The sequence below is a fragment of the Hyperoodon ampullatus genome, assembly GCF_949752795.1.
Source record: "Hyperoodon ampullatus genome assembly, chromosome: 13".
Lineage (NCBI taxonomy): Eukaryota > Metazoa > Chordata > Mammalia > Artiodactyla > Ziphiidae > Hyperoodon > Hyperoodon ampullatus.
The window spans coordinates 47,811,369-47,833,775 of NC_136926.1; the positions used below are offsets into that span (position 1 = coordinate 47,811,369).

Sequence of the window (22,407 nt, forward strand, 5' to 3'; positions counted from 1 at the left end):
TTTGGAACTGTTGAAAAACTTATAAAACTACTTCAATATTCAAATTGGAAATTTTAAGCAGAGAAAATATAAAGAGCAGCTTACATTTACTCTTCACCTTAAGAGTCAAGTATAAGTGAGGCTTGCTGAAATAATTTAACAACACATACCTTCCACAATACAACAATATTCAAATCCACCTCATTGCACTTCTGAATTAATCTCATAGTGTCCTCTACTGACTGTTTTTCTGTATGCAGAGAAGACTGGGCTTGTGGCTTCTTCAATTCAGAGGATAAACTTCGATAAAAGAAGTCTGCACATGGGCTTGCTGAACTTATTATCTGTTAAAAGAAAATCGTTTGTCTGTATGTGTTTTCAATTAGATATACCCTGCCAAAATTTATATTTCTACAACTTACATATACCCAAAAGGCTTATTCGGTAATTTCTTATCAATTTGGTTGAATACAAGGAGGCCACCCTAAGCTTGAATACCTAAAATATTTGGCACAAATTACCCTGAATCTTAAAGTTCGAAGCTCAAATTCATAAATCTACACTTCCATGACATTGGCTTTAACCTTCTAAGTATCCAGGGAGGGCAAATGGGTATCTCTAAGAAAATGAATAAAAAGTGAATTGTTGAGAATCTGGCAAACAACATATATATGTATAACTGAATCATTTTACTGTACACTTGAAACCAATACAACATCGTAAATTAACTATACTTCAATTTTTTAAAAAGTAAATTGTTAAAAGCAAATTATGATTTTTTTAACTATTAAAAATAACAAATATTTCCCATTCAAATACTTGGAAGACTAAGTGATATCCAATGAAACACAACGAATGAAGCCACTGGCATTAACCTGGCTTTTATACTTGAAGGGAGAGAACAAGAGAAAAGATTTTTAAACAGACTCAGAACTACAGAATTTCCCTTAATTAATGACTACTGTATTTCATAGTAAAATCTCTACATTTAACAATTTCCTGCATTATAAACTATATTATATAGCTGTTAAGCTTCAAGTTAATTATTAAATATTAATAAATACATATATTTTCCCCCTTAGACATGAACTTCTTCTGGTAAACCATTGTCCACATAGTTATCTCATCAATGTGTAGTGCCTAGTAAGTTCTATTTACTCAGATTCATCAAAAGGGAAAATGTCTTTGTTTATGCCATCCACAGTGCTCCTATACAAAATTATTAACAATAAATACAATAAAAATTACAACCTTAATATAATTTAAGGGTCCTGATGATGTTTCTAGGGAATGTTTTTAAAAAGACACGAACAAAACAAACAACTGAAGTCCTAAAAGCTAAAATTCAACTATTCAGGAAGCAAGGAAGCACAGTGTCCAAAAGTCATACTCATTCTGGAATTACTGGACTTTTGGTGCTCTGGGATATTTCTAAATAGCTGCTTCCTCAAATGGCCAAAAGATAGTACAAAGAGTGGGTCAGATGGAGGCAAATGATAAGCACGATACAAAAGTCTAAGTATGTTTGGAATTATCAAGGAGAAGAACACAAAGAAATAATACTAGTAACAGCACAAAATGACAGGGAATTTGGTCCGTATTTTTCAAAGCAGGTCCCCAAATCACCTCTTCAGAGTATCTGCAGAGCTGGATGAAAATGTGTATTCCCAAACTCTACCCAAAGTATGAGCTGGAGCTTTAGAGGTGGGACGGCAAAGCTTCCATTTTTATAAAAATTCTCTAGATAAAAAATAGAGTGTGCAGGGCTTCCCTGGTGGGTCAGTGGTTAAGAATCCGCCTGCCAATGTAGGGGATATGGGTTGGAGCCCTGGTCCAGGAAGATCCCACCTGCTGCGGAGCAACTAAGCCTACGCGCCACAACTACTGAGCCTGCGCTCTAGAGCCCACGCACCTAGAGCCCATGCTCCGCAACAAGAGAAGCCACTGCAATGAGAAGCCCCACACACCACAACAAAGAGTAGCCCCCACTCGCCGCGACTAGAGAAAGCCCATGCACAGCAACAAAGACCCAACGCAGCCAAAAATAAAATTAATTAATTAAAAAAAATAGAGGGTGCAGACTGATAACCTCAAGATCACCTCAGAGCTTTAGCAATTCAGAACCCTAGGTCTCATCCAGTCCCACTGAGAATCTGCATTTTAACAAGATCCCCAGGTGACTCACATGACATTATTTCAAAGTTTGAAAACCACTCTCAAGGTGGTTCTAACATATAATTATTGGGAGTATCAGTGCCCTAGTCAATAATACATTTAAAATTACAAAACAGCTTATTATTTGGGTAACAGAACCATATGATATTCCCAAATCCAGAGGGTTATCATCTGTATGTTCCACTATGACCACGTTCCCAAATAAACAGGCTCCTTCATATAATCCTGTTTTTTTCTTTAATCCCAAGGACTAAACTTATTTCATGAGTATCTTACACTCTAAAAGAAAGTTAAATTTAAATAACTAATTAAAATGCTATATTCCATATAGCATTTTTGTTTGCTTTGGGGCATGAAGACAAGTTGCAAAACCCAACAAAGCTGACATGTTCATCCACCAAAGAATTTGGGGATTACTAAAGCAATAGTTTTACCAAAACAGTCAAGATACTCCAGACTGCGACTTTTAATATCAAACGTTATTGTGCTTATTCGCATACCTGTTCATTTCCAAAGATGATATCTGCAAAGGTATATTTTTCTGAGGACTGTGTAGCAACTAAAAAACAGGGGAGAACAAACTAATCATATCATTGGCATGAAATATAAAATAACCATTTAAGAAAGTGCGACAGTAAAATGAATTTACCTTCTTCCTCCTTACATCGTATTGCCTTGAAGCAAAACTTTCCCTTCTCCCTATTCGCAAGTCTGGCATCTAGGAAGAGAAAAGAGAAAATTTCAAATATCTTTCTCAGTTTATAACATGGTAAAACCTAATCCATTATTCAGACTTCTTGAGTCAAACTGGAAAATATTTCATAATTATAAATAGTGTTTAATGAAAAGCATCTTTGCTTTCCTCTCAATAAAGGAAATCTCATTCAGCTCTTTAAAAAGGTAAGATTAAATTTTCTTGAAATGCATGTTCATATGCACATATATATTCAGATATGTGTGACATTATAGATAAACAGAAAATTTGAAAAATTAGAACTTGGGAGCCAGGGAGTCCACAATTCCACCGCTCTATCATTTCTGCATTTCCTATCAATATTTTTTTCATATGGATGATTTATACCAATATTACTATATGCATATACTTTGCTATGATGCATTTTCCCACTATTGTGACACATTTTAAAAGCTTATATATTTTAATGACCACAAAATAATCTGAGTTGTAGCTTAATTCACATTAAAGCTCCATTTGATTTTTCCCTATTAAACATAATCTTACAATAAACTGCTCTGAATATATGGATCTTCTTATATTTTGAATTAATTCCTCTGTATAAATTCCAAAAATAAGAATTACTATGAGGCTAGGTAAGGGTTTAAACATTTTTTTTAATCTTTTAAAATACATTGTACAATTCTTTCCAGAAACAGTAAATATTTTGCCAACTTCAATCTACTCCTACAAGCACTAAGCACTTTCAAACTAGCAGGATGATAAAATGATGGAAATATTTTGGAAAACAATTTGACAGTATGTATCGCAGGTGTGCATATTCTTTTGTTTAAAGTTATATGGGTACGCAAATACACAGAAAAGCCAGTCAACACACAAGTTTGGTTACACACAGAAAAACCAGTTTTCCAATAGTAAAGGAAACAAAGAGAAACTTTCAATTCTAGTCTGTATATTTCTGTACTGTTTGAAATTTTGACAGCGACCATGTATTCAGGCACTGATTTTACAATTGAATTTTTAAAAAAAGAAAAAAAATATACAAATAGAAAAGATGTGGAATAAAAAGATGGGAAAGAATCGATTAACACAGTAATTTCACTTACCGTCATGTAAAGTAATGAAAGCACAATTTAATGCTTACAAAAGTTAATTATAAGAAAGTCATCAACCACCTAAACGAGCTCCGAAGATGGGCGCAAGCCGTGGCTATCAGTGCAGACCCCTGAGAGGGGCATGAAATGCTAAGGCTGCTACTGCAGCCACCAAGAAGCCTGTGTGCAAGCACAGGTCACTATCCACACCACCCCTGCTAGAAGCCTGTGCAGCTCGCCACTGCCAGGGTCCCATGATCCAGGGACAACTTCCCTGGGAGAACACATGGTGTGCCTCAGGCTGTTGCACGTCATGCCATCCTCTGCCGCTGCAGGCTCGCCCCACATTCCATACCCCTCTCTCCCCCCGGCCTGAGTGAGCCAGAGCCCCCTAATCAGCTGCTACTTTAACCCCATCCTGTCTGGCAAACAGACGCCCTCAGACGACGTACACACACAGGTGGAGCCAAATCCAAAGCTGAACCCCAGGACATGTGCGAACAAAGAAGAGAAAGGGAAATCTCTCCCAGCAGCCTCAGGAGCAGATTAAATCTCCACAATAACTTGATGTACCTGCATCTGTGGAATGTCTGAATAGACAACGAATTATCCCAAAATTGTGGCGATGGACTTTGGGAGCAACTGTGTTTGCTTTCTGTGTCTAATTTGTTTCTGGTTTTATGTTTATCGTAGTTTATTTTTTAGAGCTTATTATCATTGGTAGATTTATTTATTGATTTGGTTGCTCTCTTCCTTTTTTTATTATATATATATATATATATATATATATATATAATGGGTTTTTTTTTCCTTTTTCTCTTTTTGTGTGTGTTATGTGTATGCTTCTTTGTGTGATTTTGTCTGTATAGCTTTGCTTTTGCCATTTGTCCCAGGGTTCTGATTGTCCTTTTTTTTTGGGGGTATACTTTTTAGCACTTCTTATCAATGGGGGATTTGCATTTTTGTTTGGATGCTCTCTTCTTTCTTTCTCTCTCTCTCTTTTTAATTACTTTCTTGCTTTTTATTTTTAATAATTTTTTTCTATGTTAATAACTATTTTATTTATTCATTTTTTCTCTTTCTTTCTTTCTTTCTCTCCCTTTTCTTCTGAGCCGTGTGGATGAAAGGCTCTTGGTGCTCCAGCCAGGCGTCAGGACTGTGTCTCTGAGGTGGGAGAGCCAAGTTCAGGAAACTGGTCCACCAGAGACCTCCTGGCCCCACATAATATCAAACAGCGAAAGCTCTCGCATAGATCTCCATCTCAACGCTAAGACCCAGCTCCACTCAACGACCAGCAAGCTACAGTGTTGGACACTGTATGCCAAACAACTAGCAAGACAGGAACACAAATCCACCCATCAGCAGAGAGGCTGCCTAAAATCATAATAAGTTCACCGACACCCCAAAACACACCACCAGACATGATCCTGCCCACCAGAAAGACAACATCCAGCCTCATCCACAAGAACACAGGTACCAGTCCCCTCTACCAGGAAGCCTACACAACCCACTGAACGAACCTTACCCACTGGGAGCAGACACCAAAAACAACGGGAACTACAAACCTGCAGCCTGCAAAACGTATACCCCAAACACAGTAAGTTAAGCAAAATGAGAAGACAGAGAAGTACACAGAAGATGAAGAAGCAAGGTAACAACCCACAGACCAAACAAATGAAGAGGAAATAGGCAGTCTACCTGAAAAAGAATTCAGAGTATTCAAAGTAAAGATGATTCAAAATCTTGGAAATAGAATGGGGAAAATACAAGAAATGTTTAACAAGGACCTAGAAGAACTAAAGAGCAAACAGTGATGAGCAACACAATACATGAAATAAAAAATTCTCTAGAAAGAATCAACAGCAGAATAACATAGGCAGAAGAACAGAGAAGTGACCTGGAAAATAAAACAGTGGAAATAACAACCGCAGACCAGAATACAGAAAAAAAGAATGAAAAGAATTAAGGACAATCTCAGAGACCTCTGGGACAACATTAAACGCACCAACATTCAAATTATAGGGGTCCCAGAAGAAGAGGAGAATAAAAAAGGGACTGAGAAAATATTTGATGAGATTACAGTTGAAAACTTCCCTAATATGGGGAAGAAAACAGTCAATCAAGTCCAGGAAGCGCAGAGAGTCCCACACAGGATAAATCCAAGGAGAAACATGCCGAGACACATATTAATCAAACTATCAGAAGTTAAATACAAAGAAAAAATATTCAAAGCAGCAAGGGAAAAGCAACAATTAACATACAAGGGAATCCCCATAAGGTTAACAGCTGATCTTCCAGCAGAAACTCTACAAGCCAGAAGGAGTAGCAGGACATATTTAAAGTGATGAAAGGGAAAAACTTACAACAAAGATTACTCTACCCAGGAAGGATCTCATTCAGATTTGATGGAGAAATTAAAACCTTTACAGATAAGCAAAAGCTAAGAGAATTCAGCACCACCAAACCAGCTTTACAACAGATGCTAAAGGAACTTCTCTAGGCAGGAAACACAGAGAAGGAAAAGACAAACAAACGCAAAACACTTAAGAAAATGGTAAAAGGAACATACATATCGATAACTACCCTATATGTAGATGGATTAAATGCTCCAACCAAAAGACAAAGACTGGCTGAATGGATAAAAAACAAGACCCATATATATGCTGTCTACAAGAGACCCACTTCAGACCTAGAGACACATACAGACTGAAAGTAAGGGGATGGAAAAAGATATTCCATGCAAATGGAAACCAAAAGAAAGCTGGAGTAGCAATTCTCATATCAGACAAAACAGACTTTAAAATAAAGACTACTAGAAGAGACAAAGAAGGACACTACATAATGATCAAGGGATCAATCCAAGAAGAAGATATAACAATTGTAAATATTTATGCACCCAACATAGGAGCACCTCAATACATAAGGCAAATGCTAACAGCCATAAAAGGGGAATTTGACAGTAAAACAATCATAGTAGGGGACTTTAAAACCCCACTTTCACCAATGGACAGATCATCCAAAATGAAAATAAATAAGGAGGCAAAAGCTTTAAATGATACATTAAACAAGATGGACTTAATTGACATTTATAGGACATTCCATCCAAAAACAGCAGATTACACATTCCTCTCAAGTGCTCATGGAATATTCTCCAGGATAGATCATACCTTGGGTCACAAATCAAGCCTTGGTAAATTTAAGAAAACTGAAATTGTATCCAGTATCTTTTCCAACCACAACACTATGAGACCAGATATCAATTACAGGAAAAAAATCTGGAAAAAATACAAACACATAGAGGGTAAACAATACACTATTAAACAACCAAGGGAACACTGAAGAAATCAAAGAGGAAATCAAAAAATACCTAGAAACAAATGACAATGAAAACATGATGACCCAAAACCTATGGGATGCAGCAAAAGCAGTTCTAACAGGGAAGTTTATAGCAATACAATCCTACCTCCAGAAACACCTCAAATAAATAACTTAACCTTATACCTAAAGCAATTACAGAAAGAAGAACAAAAAAACCCCAAACTTAGCAGAAGGAAGGAAATCATTAAGCTCAGATCAGAAATAAATGAAAAAGAAATGAAGGAAACAATAGCAAAGATCAATAAAACTAAAAGCTGGTTCTTTGAGAAGATAAACAAAATTGATAAACCATTAGCCAGACTCATCAAGAAAAAAGAATTAGAAATGAAAAAGGAGAAGTAATAACTGACACTGCAGAAATACAAAGGATCATGAGAGATTACTACAAGCAACTCTATGCCAAAAATATGGACAACCTGGAAGAAATGGACAACTTCTTAGAAAAGCACAACCTTCCGAGACTGAACCAGGAAGAAATAAAAAATATAAACAGGCCAATCACAAGCACTGAAATTGAAACTGTGATTTAAAATCTTCCAACAAACAAAAGCCCAGGACCAGATGGCTTCACAGGTAAATTCTATCAAACATTTAGAGAAGAGCTAAAACCTATCCTTCTCAAACTCTCCAAAACTATAGCAGAGGGAGGAACACTCCCAAACTCATTCTACAAGTCCACCATCACTCTGATACCAAAACCAGGCAAAGATGTCACAAAAAAAGAATACTAGAGGCCAATATCACTGATGAACATAGATGCAAAAGTCCTCAACAAAATACTAGCAAACAGAATCCAACAGCACATTAAAAACATCATACACCATGATCAAGTGGGGTTTATCTCAGGAATGCAAGGATTCTTCAATATACACTAATCAATCAATGTGATAAACCATATTAACAGACTGAAGGAAGGAAAACATATGATCATTTCAACAGGTGCAAAACAAGCTTCTGACAAAATTCAACATCCATTTATGATAAAAACCCTCCAGAAAGTAAGCATAGAGAGAACTTACTTCAACATAATAAAGGCCATATATGACAAACCCACAGCCAAGATCGTTCTCAATGCTGAAAAAGTGAAACCATTTCCACTAAGATCAGGAACAAGACAAGGTTGCCCACTCTCACCACTCTTATTCAACTTAGTTTTGGAAGTTTTAGCCATAGCAATCAGAGAAGAAAAAGAAATAAAAGGAATCCAAATTGGAAAAGAAGTAAAACTGTCACTGTTTGCAGATGACACAATACTATACATACAGGATCCTAAAGATACTACCAGAAAACTACTAGAGCTAATCAATGAACTTGGTAAAGTAGCAGGATACAAAATTAATGCACAGAAATCTCTGGCATTCCTATACACTAATGATGAAAAATCTGAAAGAGAAATTAGGAAACACTCCCATTTACCATTGCAACAAAAAGAATAAAATACCTTGGAATAAATCTACCTAAGGAGACAAAAGACCTGTATGCAGAAAACTGTAAGACACTGATGAAAGAAATGAAAGATGATACAAACAGATGGAGAGATATACCATGTTCTTGGATTGGAAGAATCAACATTGTGAAAATGACTCTACTACCCAAAGCAATCTACAGATTCAATGCAATCCCTATCAAACTACCAATGGCATTTTTTACAGAACTAGAACAAAAAGTTTCGCAATTTGTATGGAAACACAAAAGACCCCCAATAGTCAAAGCAATCTTGAGAAAGAAAAACGGAGCTGGAGGAATCAGGCTCCTGGACTTCAGACTATACTACAAAGCTACAGTAATCAAGACAGTATGGTACTGGCACAAAAACAGAAATATAGATCAATGGAACAGGATAGAAAGCCCAGAGATAAACCCACGCACATATGGTCACATTGTCTTTGATAAAGGAGGCAAGAATATACAATGGAGAAAAGACAGCCTCTTCAATAAATGGTGCTGGGAAAACTGCACAGCTACATTTAAAAGAATGAAATTAGAGCACTCCCCAACACCATACACAAAAATAAACTGAAAATAGATTAAAGACCTATATGTAAGGCCAGACACTATAAAAGTCTTAGAAGAAAACAAAGGCAGAACACTCCATGAGATAAATCACAGCAAGATCCTTTTTGACCCACCTCCTAGAGAAATGGAAATAAAAACAAAAATAAACAAATGGGATCTAATGAAACTTAAAAGCTTTTGCACAGCAAAGGAAACCATAAACAAGATGAAAAGACAACCTTCAGAATGGGAGAAAATATTTGCAAACGAAGCCAACTGACAAAGGATTAGTCTCCAAAATATACATGCAGCTCATGTAGCTCAATATCAAAAAAAGAAACCACCCAATCCAAAAATGGCCAGAAGACCTAAATAGACATTTCTCCAAAGAAGATATACAGATTGCCAACAAACACATGAAAGGATGCTCAACATCACTAATCATTAGAGAAATGCAAATCAAAACTACAGTGAGGTATCACCTCACACCAGTCAGCATGGCCATCATCAAAATATCTAAAACACTAAATGCTGGAGAGGGCGTGGAGAAAAGGGAACCCTCTTGCACTGTTGGTGGGAATGTAAATTGATACAGCCACTATGGAGAACAGTATGGAGCTTCCTTAAAAAACTAAAAATAGAACTACCATATGATCCAGCAATCCCACTACTGGGCATATACCCTGAGAAAACCACAATTCAAAAAGAGCCATGTACCACAATGTTCACTGCAGCTCTATTTACAACAGCCAGGACATGGAATCAACCTAAGTGTCCATTGACAGATGAATGGATAAGGAAGGTGTGGCAATATATACAATGGAATATTACTCAGCCATAAAAAGAAACGAAATTGAGTTATTTGTAGTGAGGTAGATTGACCTAGAGACTGTCATACAGAGCGAAGTAAATCAGAAAAAGAAAAACAAATATCATATGTTAATACATATATATGGAATCTAAAAAATAAAATAAAATAAATGGTTGTGAAGAACCTAGGGGCAGGACAGAATTAAAGATGCAGACATAGAGAATGGACTTGAGGACACGGGGATGGGGAAGGGTAAGCTGGGATGAAGTTAGAGTGGCATGGACATATATACACTACCAAATGTAAAACAGATAGCTAGTGGGAAGCAGCCGCATAGCACAGGGAGATCAGCTCGGTGCTTTGTGACCACCTAGAGGGGTGGGATAAGGAGGGTGGCAGGGAGACGCAAGAGGGAGGTGATATGGCGATATATGTATACATATAGCTGATTCACTTTGTTATACAGCAGAAACTAACACACCGTTGTAAAGCAATTATACTCCAATAAAGATGTTAAAAAAGGACTTTGATATGATGTAATATATGATATAATTATAGCAAAGTATATACAGATATTTAAATGAGTAAAAAGAAAGGCACCAATAATCTTATGACATTCTGGTACTGTTCTGAAAAAAATAAAATCAACCAAGGAAGATAGCAGAATTTATTATGAAGAGGGAAAAAGGCACAAACCTTTGTTTTCAGAGAGATTTACAGATTTCTGTAACTTCCAGTGTTTGCTACTACTTGATACTTGTACTATATGGAATTCCTTAACACCTGCTTCACTCTAACAAAAAGAAATAAAAGAGTCATTCAGGATTTAGGAGCACTAACGTAGAATATTCTAATGAGAATGACACTGCTACCAAAGTCAGTATCAATTAACATAAGACGAAATTTTTATTTTGAAATAAATTAACAGTACATTTCAGAAATGTAAATTATTTAAATCCCTCTATAAACATTCTTAAAACACATAAGTCATCATCTTATTCACGAAATAGATTTAATTATAATATACTCCCAGTGGCAAATTTTTAAATATTGAAAGGCATTCAGTTATTAGAATCTATTATAATGAGTTATTTAATATATCAAAAATTATTTGCTGCCAATTTTTAATCAAAACCATAGCACTTTTATTTCTTCTGATCTTTCTCTCACATTCCTGTTAAGGCCAGAAGCAACAAAGAACAGAATCCCAATATACAGTCAATGTACATAAAATTATTTAAATTGCATATATTTTTTATTCTCCTGAATAGGAGCTAATTTGAAATTATTCAAAGGTTCTTACTCTTACAAATATTGATTTTTGGGGAAGATCACCGAAGTATCAGCACATTGACCTTAAATGTCCTAAAATGAAGTGACCATACAAATTTATGAAGCTAAAAGAAAAAAGACATTACAGAAATAATAAGTAACATTTCAAACAGGTATCTAAACTGAATCAATATGAAGCTACGATTCTACTTTAATAAGATCACACTTCCTTCTTCAAGAATATTCATTTTGATATTTAGAGTACATAAACAGGAATGATAAAATGTTTGAAATGCTTTATATAAAGGAAATGGTACTGCTGGAAATGTATAAGTAAGGGGTTATCAAGTTAATACTGAATGTGAAGTCCTAACAGAACTTTGTAAATTTAAGCACATCAAAACACACCCTCATCATTTTCCTACATTGGGCTGGTAGGCTTCTGTTATCATACAGGTGACTTCCCTTCATCCCATGTTTTTAATACTTTTACACCTGGAGATCTTCACCTTTCTCTAAGCTCTTCTACCTAGATTCTTAAGCCTGGACTTTCCCTACCATCTATCTAGCTCTTTGGTTTTCTCCCTCTCCTTCAATTCAACAACATGAGTGTGGACCCAGCTTGTCCCCAAAGCCTGCGTGGCCCCGAAGCATCCAATTCTAGGGAATCTTCACCAATGCCTGAGATTTATGGGCCTGAAGAAAATTATGTGTCCTTGCAAATGTCATCTGCTGAGACCCACGACATGGAGACTGTCTCTCCTCTTCCTTGCTTCTCCATGGATCTGCTTATTCAGGACAGTCCTGATTCTTCCACAAGCCCCAGAGTAAAACTACTGGCCACGGCTGCAGACAAGAGCACAGAGAAGAAGGAAGAGAAGGTCCTGGTCAAGAAGCAGAAGACCAGAACCGTGTTCTCTCAGACGCAGCTGTGTGTGCTCAATGACAGATTTCAGAGGCAGAAATACCTCAGCCTCCAGCAAATGCAAGGACTTCCCAACATCCTGAACCTTAGCTACAAACAGGTTAAGACCTGGTTCCAGAACCAGAGAATGAAATGTAAGAGCTGGCAGAAAAACAACTGGCTGAGGAATAGCAACATTGTGACTCAGGGCCCAGCAACTACAGAATACCTGAGCTTCTATTCCTACCATCAAGGATGCCTGGTGAACTCTTCCGGAAACCTGCCCATGTGGGGTAACCAGACCTGGAATAACCCAACTTGGAGCAACCAGAGCTGGAATAGTCAGTCCTGGAGCAACCAGAGCTGGAACAGTCAGACCTGGTGCCCCCAAGTCTGGAATAACCAGACCTGGAACAACCAATTCAACAACTATGTTGAGGAATTCATATAGCCCCAGATCCAGTTCCAGCAAAACTCTCCTGTTAGTGATTTGGAGGCCACCTTGGGAACTGCCGGGGAAAGCTATAACATAATACAGCAAACTGCTAAGTATTTCAATTCCCAACAGCAAATCATGGATTTATTCCCAAATTACTCTCTGAACATACAGCCTGAAGATCTGTAACAATGGCTGTATTATTCAATCTCAATTTGAGCCATGACTGTATTACTTCCCTAGAATTTTTCTTTTACAATTACGTATCTCTCTGCCTTGATAAGCTGCTTTTCACTGTGCCTTTTGTGTCAATTTGGGGGTGTATGATTGGTGTCTAATCAAAGAGGTTTCAGAAGCATTGGCTTCTACGGACAACATGATAAAAGATGACTGGCGGCTATAGATAACTAGGTTATAATACTATTTTTTGGATATCTTTAGGATCTAGAACCTAACCTCAAGAATAGGGAGCAAAAGTACAAAGATGTGTAATGAAGGATTATTCACATTTTCTGGGATGGGGAGGCTTTACTTGTTAAGAACCTCAGTTGTTAAGGTGAAGGGTTAAGCTACAATGTGCTTCACTGATTTCCTCTACCCCTTTTCGCTATTTTACTACAACCCGTAATTTTTTCCACCAGTCTAGTATTTGTAGAAAGATGTTTTGATTTGTCCACATCATAATACTACCAGTTGGCTGGTTCGTTTATAAGTACCAATAAATAAAAAAATTACCCATTAAAAAAAAAAAACAACACATCCTCAATGGTGAGACTAGAAAGCACTTTATGAGATCTTTTTTGGGTTGAATTACTGGTATATGGCCATACACCATATGATTATGTACCATATTAATACCACTAATACTACTAGATACCCCCCCCTTTTTTTTGCGTTACGCGGGCCTCTCACTGTTGTGGCCTCTCCCGTTGCGGAGGACAGGCTCTGGACACACAGGCTCAGTGGCCATGGCTCACGGGCCCAGGCGCACATGTGGGATCCTCCCAGACCGGGGCACAAACCCATCTCCCCTGCATCGGCAGGCGGACTCTCAACCACTGCGCCGCCAGGGAAGCCCAATACCACTAGATCCTTTTATTTGAAGTACTGAGGGATAAAATTACAAAGCAAGTTGAGAATTAACATGTTTTTACATTCTATTCTATATGAACATTCCTAAATTCCTAGTTTATGCTGTCTTGTGAAGGAAAAAAAAATCATTACGAAAAACAAAGGATACACTTAAAATATAATTAAAGACAAAATTTAGTTTTAAACCAGCTTACGGTATTGGTATTTTCCACATCCACAAAGACTAGCATACTGCCTCCTCTGCCCTCCTCATCTTCAAGAGAATTACTTCTGCAGACAGTGGCTCGCACATTCAAAGATCGACTGGTACAAATGACTGCCATGTGTCTTAATATTCTGTGACTAAAGAAGTAAAAATTACAAATTTAATCTAAGACCCTCTCCCAGTGTTATGATTCTCTAATTCCAAATAAAGCTTTTTAAAACCTATTCACCCTCAGGACAATTTATACTCTAAAAAAACCAAGACAGATAATACAATAAGGTAAAATTATCTAGTTAGCCTAACATTAGTTCAATTCTTTACTCTCAGTTTGGAAGAAAACTATTAGTCTCCCTTTTTCCCTGCTCATCAAACTCAGCTACAGTATAGTACATGAAAATAATCATCATATAGTCATGTCTTGATTATACCTCTTCTGATAGTAGTTCCAAAGTTAATGACTGAATGCCTACCAAGTAAATGCCGAACTTTCACCTGGCATTTAAGGTTCTCCACAATAGAGCTTTACAATTCAACCTTTATTCCCCCTTTATACATTTTATACTGTAGCCAAACTAACTATATGCAGTTCATATTTCCCAACTTGGAAATTTTCATTCATATATACAGTTACTTCCTGGAATACCGACTACTCTCTTGCCTATCCCCTTTGATCCAAATTCTGAAATCTTTACTTTCTTTGGAAGCTCATTTTACCACTACTACATTCTACAAAGCCTTAATGGATTGTTTTGGCCAGAGAACTCTCTATCATCTTCTTAAGGGGAATTAACATCTACCGAGGACCTAAAATGTACCTGTCCTTACAAATATTATATCTTTTTGTTCTCACAGTAAGCCTTACAAGATATTTTATTAAATTTTAAAATGTAGCACAATTATTCCCGGTTAATTTTGTAAAAATGACAATGGCATTATCATAAAATACTCTATTGCGCTACAGGCTACAGATCCTTGTATAAGTCAGTTAGGTTTGATATCTTCAGCGATGCCCATAACACCACCTAAATCATGTGCTCTACAAATACATACATTTTGGGAGACAGGGGAGGGCACTAGGGAAAAGGAAAAGTAAAACAGAATAATTTTCTTTAAAAAGGATGACTGTAGGCAAGTTGTCTTCATATACAAATGACACCCTGTTTTAATACATGATACCTGTGAATTTCATTATTATGTGAGAACTTTGGCCATAGTACTTAGCTGTATCAAAGAATCATGAAGTTTATAAAAAAGAAGCATGAAAAAGATTAATGTAGCTTATTTTTTTCCACTTTTGGCTGCTTAGAACTTACAGTTAGATTAGGGACAACCTCAGATATAAACTTCATGCATAATTTGGAAGGGAGTAATTTCTTAGTAAACTATGACATATGTTAACAAATATCAAAATGTTTATTTGAATGGGTGTATATATATCTATATATATTAGATGCAGCGGTTAAACCTAAAAAGTTTTATAATACTCACCGTATTTTAGGCTGCTTTTTAACACTTTCATAGTAAAACAAAAAGTTAATTTCATGGACACCTTCTTCATCTGGCCCACGTAACCACATTGGTAGCTGAACTGAAGCTCCAGGTAGAAGAACAGTGTCAGGAAGGGGAACAGGAATCACCTCTGGCTGACTTCCTATGCCAATGCCAAAGTCTACAGAAGAAGCTGATGATATGAGTGCTGTACACACAGAGGTAGAATCTGTCACAACAGTCTTGTAAGCACTACAGTTCTCAGAAGCTGAGGGACTTAGTGGTGTTAGAACAGCTGTGTTACCACCAAAAGTAAAGAACTCTGGACGTTTAGAAACAACCTTCAATCCAGTAAGAGGACATTTGCTGACATTGACAAATTCTACATATGCTTTTCGGATTTCTCCACAGAGAAGCCCTGTAGGAAAATGTATAAAGAACACCTGCATTGGAGGGAAAAAATATTATTATATTGTCTGTTAAAAATTCTGAACTTCTAATTAATAACACTTTAAGATGCTGTATTTCTTTACTACAGGTTTACAAGTATTTTATTAATTCTCTTTGATATCTCCCTGGGTATGTGGTATTAAGAACTCCATTTTAAAAAAGAGGATGAGACAGAGACCAGTGTTACTCAGTAGCAGATTTCAGAGTTATGAATTAAAGGTACAGTGTCAATAACTAGAGGGCCACCGGCAAAACTTTCACAACTGTGTAGATTATGGACAAGAGAAGCTGTAAGTAATTTAGCATGGTTACATGAACAATTATCAGCTGAAAAACCCTTAACATTGTCAACTTAAAAAGTAGCTCAACTATCTATTTATACATCATTAAAATGAAAAGATGCACAACAGGTCTTAAAAGGGAAAAGCATACAGATGCATGATTCCATATGTATAATTTAAAAAGCCGTTATCTTCGAACATCCTCAGGCTTTCAGTAACCTGTGTGGAAGCAAAACCTGATCTGACAAATGGAGGCTCTTTATAGCCTTTTCCATTTAGTGTGATATTCATGTGGTTCACTCAAGCCACGTTAATGTGCTTGATTACCAGGTGCTGCCACAAACCCAACAGGGGTCACATAACACTTTAGATAAAAACACACATGTACATGCACAATTTCTAAAAATTAAAAAAAAAATTTGACTTCCAACACATGCCTGGCCTCAGGATTTCAGATAAGAGATGGAAATACGGGCTAACAAAATCATCCAGTAAGTCATCTGCATTTAAAAGATCCAGAAGAATAAATGTCAGAAGTACTCTGACAGCATCTAAGAAAGGAAGAATATAAAGGTAACAGTATGAGGAATAAAGTTACAACTGGCTGTCCCAAAGGAGTTATGAGAGGCCAGTGGAGGCTTCCCTGGTGGCGCAGTGGTTGAGAGTCCGCCTGCCGATGCAGGGGACATGGGTTCGTGCCCCGGTCCGGGAAGATCCCACATGCCGCGGAGTAGCTAGGCCCATGAGCCATGGCTGCTGAGCCCGTGCGTCCGGAGCCTGTGCTCCGCGATGGAAGAGGCCACAACAGTGAGAGGCCTGCGTACCGCAAAAAAAAAGAAAGTCCAGTGGAAATATCTGTGTCTTTTAATCTAAGTTTGAATAGGACTTCATTATGGCCATATTCTTAAGGAATCAGATAAAATTTGGGGAAATCAGAAACTTTAAAAATTGACATGAGAAAATAAGGGATTAAGGCAGAAATCCAAAACACAGATTAAGAAGATGGGAAAAAATAAACCAAGTATAGCATTATACTGAAGACACTGATGATGTACTAATTAGCTAGTATCAAATAAGCTAAAATTTGTGAGGGAATATCAACTTTGAGGTGTTATATCAAAAACAACTGCATGAGTAAGTAACAAGTGAAATACAGTACTGTAAAGACACACTAAAACACACACCGATACCCAGATACCATCAATAAGGCTACAGCACTGGTAGAATGGGAAGGGTGATAGAATAAGACCAGTGATACACCACTTGTAGGATACTGTGTAATATACCTTTAGAATAAAGGTTTTACTAAATACACTATGTTGACTCTAAGGAGAACCAGTGTATCTAGCCTTTACTTCAAATGCACTGTTGCTGAAAGTCCTTTATTTATTTTTTGGGCGGGGGCAGCTACATTGGGTCTTAATTGTGGCACACAGGATCTTTTCATTGCAGCATGTGGGCTCTTGGCTGCAGCGCACAGGCTCAGTAGTTGGGGTGCGTGGGCTTAGCTGCCCCATGGCGTGTGGGATCTTAGTTCCCCAACCAGGGATTGAACCTGCGTCCCCTGCACTGGAAGGTGGATTCTTAACCACTGCACCACCAGGGAAGTCCTTAAAAGTCCTTTTAAACAGGTGGTGTTTTGGACAGCTTCAAATTTTAATGGAAAATAAGACCAAGAACCAGGAATGTGACTTCTACTAATTTATCCTAAAGATATATGTGTGATATGCATATACATAATATATAAACTGATATGCATAAGGTTATTCATTGTGGTTTTATCTGTAACAGCAAGTGATTGGACACAAGTGACAGACAAGTCTGGTTGAATAAACTACATATACACAACTTATTGCCTATGCAGTGAGAACCTGAAGGGGCCTGCTCTTCTTTCTGCTATTCTATGTTAAAATTTATCCTAACAAAATGTTAAAAATTAGTAAGTGAAGAAAAAGTTTTGGAATGACACCATTTTTTCTCCAACAGAACTTAAATACAAAATATTTCTAAGTAGATACAGCTCATAGCTCACTGTTTGCTTTCAGTATGCTATACACATTAGAGTTAACACATGACACTTTATCTTTTCTCAATGAGTTCCCCTAATTTTCATCCTCAATCTTGTTTTGATAAATATATACTGTTAGAGACTATTTCATCAGATGTTGTAGATTGATTACGTCTTTCACTACTTCCTTAAACACTTCAAACTCTATAAAGTATTTCTGACATAAGATATTAGGAATGGGAATATTCTATGATTTTTTTTTACTAATATTAATGTATACTACTGTTCATCCAAGTATAATATAAGGTCTCTTAACTAACCTCCATCATACCATGTCTGTTGGATTAACCAAGTTCTCTAGCATTTCAGTAGAAAATACTAAGTGATGTTTATGGAACTGAACATTAGTAGCTTTTGGCTTTCTACTAAACCGACCCTCTTTTATACCTTAAAGTACAACTTTTATCTGTAGATAAAATCTAGACATATACTGTACTTAGATTACTTGACAATTTCCTTTAGCTTCTCACTCTGAAGAAACCAAAACTGGAAACTTAAAATGTCAACTTATGGATGTGGAAGAATGCATGAAAGATGAAATGAAACTCATATTAGGAAACCCATACCAACACAAAGAACTCATAGAAAAGGCCTCTAACCTAAACCCACACCCCCAAAATAGTAAATAAATGGATATTCGTATGTTTTCAATTAAGGTAAAATGTTTAGGGTATGGATCTATTATGGTTTTTTTGATTATTCACTTTACAAGCTTTTTTGTTTAATCAACCAAACACCAGTTGCTGTATTATGTAGAACAAGAGGTCCTCTGCTCTAGAACACCCTCTTCAGGGAGAACTGCATCTATAACAATAAAATTAAAAAAACAAAACAGGGCTTCCCTGGTGGTGCAGTGGTTGAGAGTCCGCCTGCCGATGCAGGGGACACGGGTTCGTGCCCCGGTCTGGGAAGATCCCACATGCCGCGGAGCGGCTGGGTCCGTGAGCCATGGCCGCTGAGCCTGCGTGTCCGGAGCCTGTGCTCCGCAACGGGAGAGGCCACAACAGTGAGAGGCCCGCGTACCACAAAAACAAAACAAAACAAACAAAACACTATGGTATGCAAGAGGCCAAGTTAAGTACAGAACCAGCAATATCGAAAACAAGATGAATGTAAATTTAAAGACTGTTGAGTTAAACAGAACTTAAAGTCAAACATCAACTAGTTCAACTTCCCTCATTTTATAAGTGAAGAAACTTTCCAAGATCATAAAGAGATGGGCTTAGACAGAAGCTGAAAAGCTAAGCTCTATCCTTAACAATGTGTGCCTGAGAAGCATTGTACTTAAAAACCACTGGCACATTTAACAGTCTTAATAACTGAAGAACATTTAACTGATATGGTATAATAAAAACCATAAGCTAGGAGAATCTATAAAAACTGAGTATTTTGGTATTCTCTACTGATTTATCTCAAAACTTTAACCAGAGAGGTCAGAATCTCCCCTTTTGCAAGTAATATCTAGCAAATTCTTACATATACAATCTTAAGCAAAATGTTTGTTAGTGACTTCTAAACTACAGTGGTATTGAATAGCCCTAAAATAACATTTGGATCCCAACTCATTTCATCTTCAGTCTCAAAACTCCTAGCTATAGCAATGCAATTGTAATAAAAATGCCAATTTTCATTATTGTATTATTGTGGGAACTTGACAAACTTGGACAAAAGTGGCACAAGTGTAAGAAAAAAATTATTATGAGCAGGCCTCGGCTTGCCAAATTAAAAAAAGATGATAAAGCAAGAGTACGGAACTGACACAAAAACAGAAGAAGAAATGTCACGGAGAATAGGTATCATCTGCATAATATACTTTCAGGATATTAGTATATTAGAAAGATGCCATAATAAGTTGCCAATATTCAATTAATGGTAATTGGGACTAAAAACAAAGTTTGATCCCTACCCCCTGACATTCACAGAGTATATTCCCTTGGATTTCAAAGCAAAGATACTAAACAATAAAACTATAAAAGTTTTGACTAGGGAAGTCTCTGTAAGTAAATATAAAACTTAGAAGCAACCAAGTAAAGGACTATCAGTTAAGAATGATTTAATATAAGTTAAAAATCTTTAAGTGGTGAAAGACACCAAATCAAAGTTAAAGTATGTGCAAATATTTATCAACCAGAAACTGGCACTGCCATCAGTCTTTAATGAGTCTTTTATTTGCCCTACACAACTCTTTAAATGCAACATAATTAAGCAAGTGTAAAATCTGGGCAGAATACATGCAGCTCAACAATACCTTTCCTTTAACACACACACACATCACCATTTTCATGAGCATGTTACCTACCCCACCACTATAGGATTAGTACCCATAAAATCATCCAATGAGAAAAAGGAAGTAACCCAATTAAAGGGTATCATATGGACTTACAGAAGAAAAAAATCATACGGACGAAAAAAATGAAGATTGACTAACCTATCAGTTATCAAAGAAATGCCATTTTGATTTGCAGAAGTTAAAAAAAAAAAACCTGATAGTATCCATTATGGCACAGATATGAAGCAATGGGCACTCTCATTCTGAAGGAAAAGTGTCAATTCCTACAGCCTTGCTGAAAGTAATTTTATAGTATATTGCATGATTGACCCAACAATTCCATTTCTAAAAGCCTAGTCTAAACTAGAACATGAACAAAATATGTAAATAATGTTTACTGCAGAACTGTCAGTAATGATGAAAAACTAGAACCACACCCATCAATACGTAAATGATTAAAATACATTATAATGTATCTGAATAAAGGAACACCTTATCTAGCTGTTAAAAAAGAATTTTACTGATTGAAAACAAAAACCAAGTTTTGTTGTTAAAGACAAAAAGCAAGTCACAGGATAAAATGTGCAGTATGATTATTAAAAATATATATAAGTGTACAATGAAAGGTCTGTAAAGAGAAACATCAGTTTGGAATCACTGGCGCTTTCTGAAGGTGAATGACTAAGCTTCCAACTCCCCTACTAGGGAAACATGAGGATGCAGGAGGAAGACCCTCCTTCCAGTGTTCACACTTATACTTCATGGCTGTGCCACTGGCCTGCCTCTCAGGTAAACACCTGATTCAAGGTGGGCCATAGTTCTTTCCTAGATTTGTAATGAAGTGGCACAAACACCAGAAGTTGTAAGACTGAAGTCATATCAAAAGTAATGCTTTCTAAAGGCTTTACGAATTCCCTGGAGCTGTTGAGTCCTTATTCTTCCTTGAGACCTACTGTTCTGTGATACTTTAGTTTCCATGAGATATTCCAAAATCCTTCAAACTAAATAATATTGGTGGGGGGAGGCGGGTTATGCTACCCAGCATCAGTTTCTATCTTTTGCAACTAAAAGATGGCATGAAAGTATGACAGGGTGGGATACAAAGAAAGTGAAGGGAATATTGGTTTTATTCATATAAAAATTATCTATATTGCTTAAATTTTTTACAAGAATTAACTCCTGTTATTTTTATATCCTACCCAGAAAGAGCCATTGATTTTAATAACAGCCAAAGTGTTCTTTCAGAAGGTTTTTCTCAACTTCCATTAGTATTTTGAGGATTATATCTCACAACCCGACTGTGACTTAATGCTAATTTGCATGATTATCTTATCTTTGTGAATTACATCTGTTCAGCATCAGCTTTTTTTTTTGGCCGCACCACACAGCACATGGGATCCCAGCTCCCCGACCAAGGACCGAACCCGCATCCCCCACAACCCCACAGTGGAAGTGCGGAGTCTCAACCACTGGACCACCAGGGAAGTCCCCAAGAATTTAAAAGTGCATTTCAATCTATCAATAATACCAAAGTCTAAAATTAATCTACCCAAAATATCATCCTTACAGATAAATTATTAAGTGCATGAAATTTTAAAAAGTGAAATACCTCCAACAGTGGCATTTCCTCAGTGATTATGGGATCTAGACGTCGATCAGGACCATATTTAATAGATGTTTTCTCTTCTTTTGTGTTGTTAAGTCGAGGACCTTGAATTTCTAAATCCTGTCTCCCTCGGACTGACATACTCAAGGAATGCTTTCCTGAAATAAAAAACAATCAATGCCCTAAAATAATTTGGTATGTTAACTGACA

At 36.8% G+C, this 22,407-nt stretch overlaps 2 protein-coding genes across 3 annotated transcripts in view; one reads left to right on the plus strand and one right to left on the minus strand.

Annotated features, from left to right (window-relative positions):
* The window catches only part of TRAPPC8 (trafficking protein particle complex subunit 8), a gene marked incomplete at both ends in the record, with an annotated part of 90,348 nt that overhangs the window by 13,011 nt on the left and 54,930 nt on the right, over positions 1-22,407 (minus strand). For both annotated transcript variants that reach the window (XM_079717447.1, XM_079717446.1), the window contains 7 exons: positions 150-323; positions 2,655-2,713; positions 2,804-2,872; positions 10,823-10,919; positions 14,025-14,172; positions 15,524-15,966; positions 22,201-22,355. In XM_079717447.1, coding sequence (XP_079573573.1) covers positions 150-323; positions 2,655-2,713; positions 2,804-2,872; positions 10,823-10,919; positions 14,025-14,172; positions 15,524-15,966; positions 22,201-22,355 — 1,145 coding nt within the window. The remainder of the gene's footprint in view (positions 1-149; positions 324-2,654; positions 2,714-2,803; positions 2,873-10,822; positions 10,920-14,024; positions 14,173-15,523; positions 15,967-22,200; positions 22,356-22,407) is intronic.
* LOC307061891 (homeobox protein NANOG-like) lies at positions 12,004-12,927 on the plus strand (the record flags this gene model as incomplete). The annotated part of the gene is given in 2 exon segments (XM_079717264.1): positions 12,004-12,750; positions 12,754-12,927. Coding segments are annotated over 2 exon segments (921 nt in total).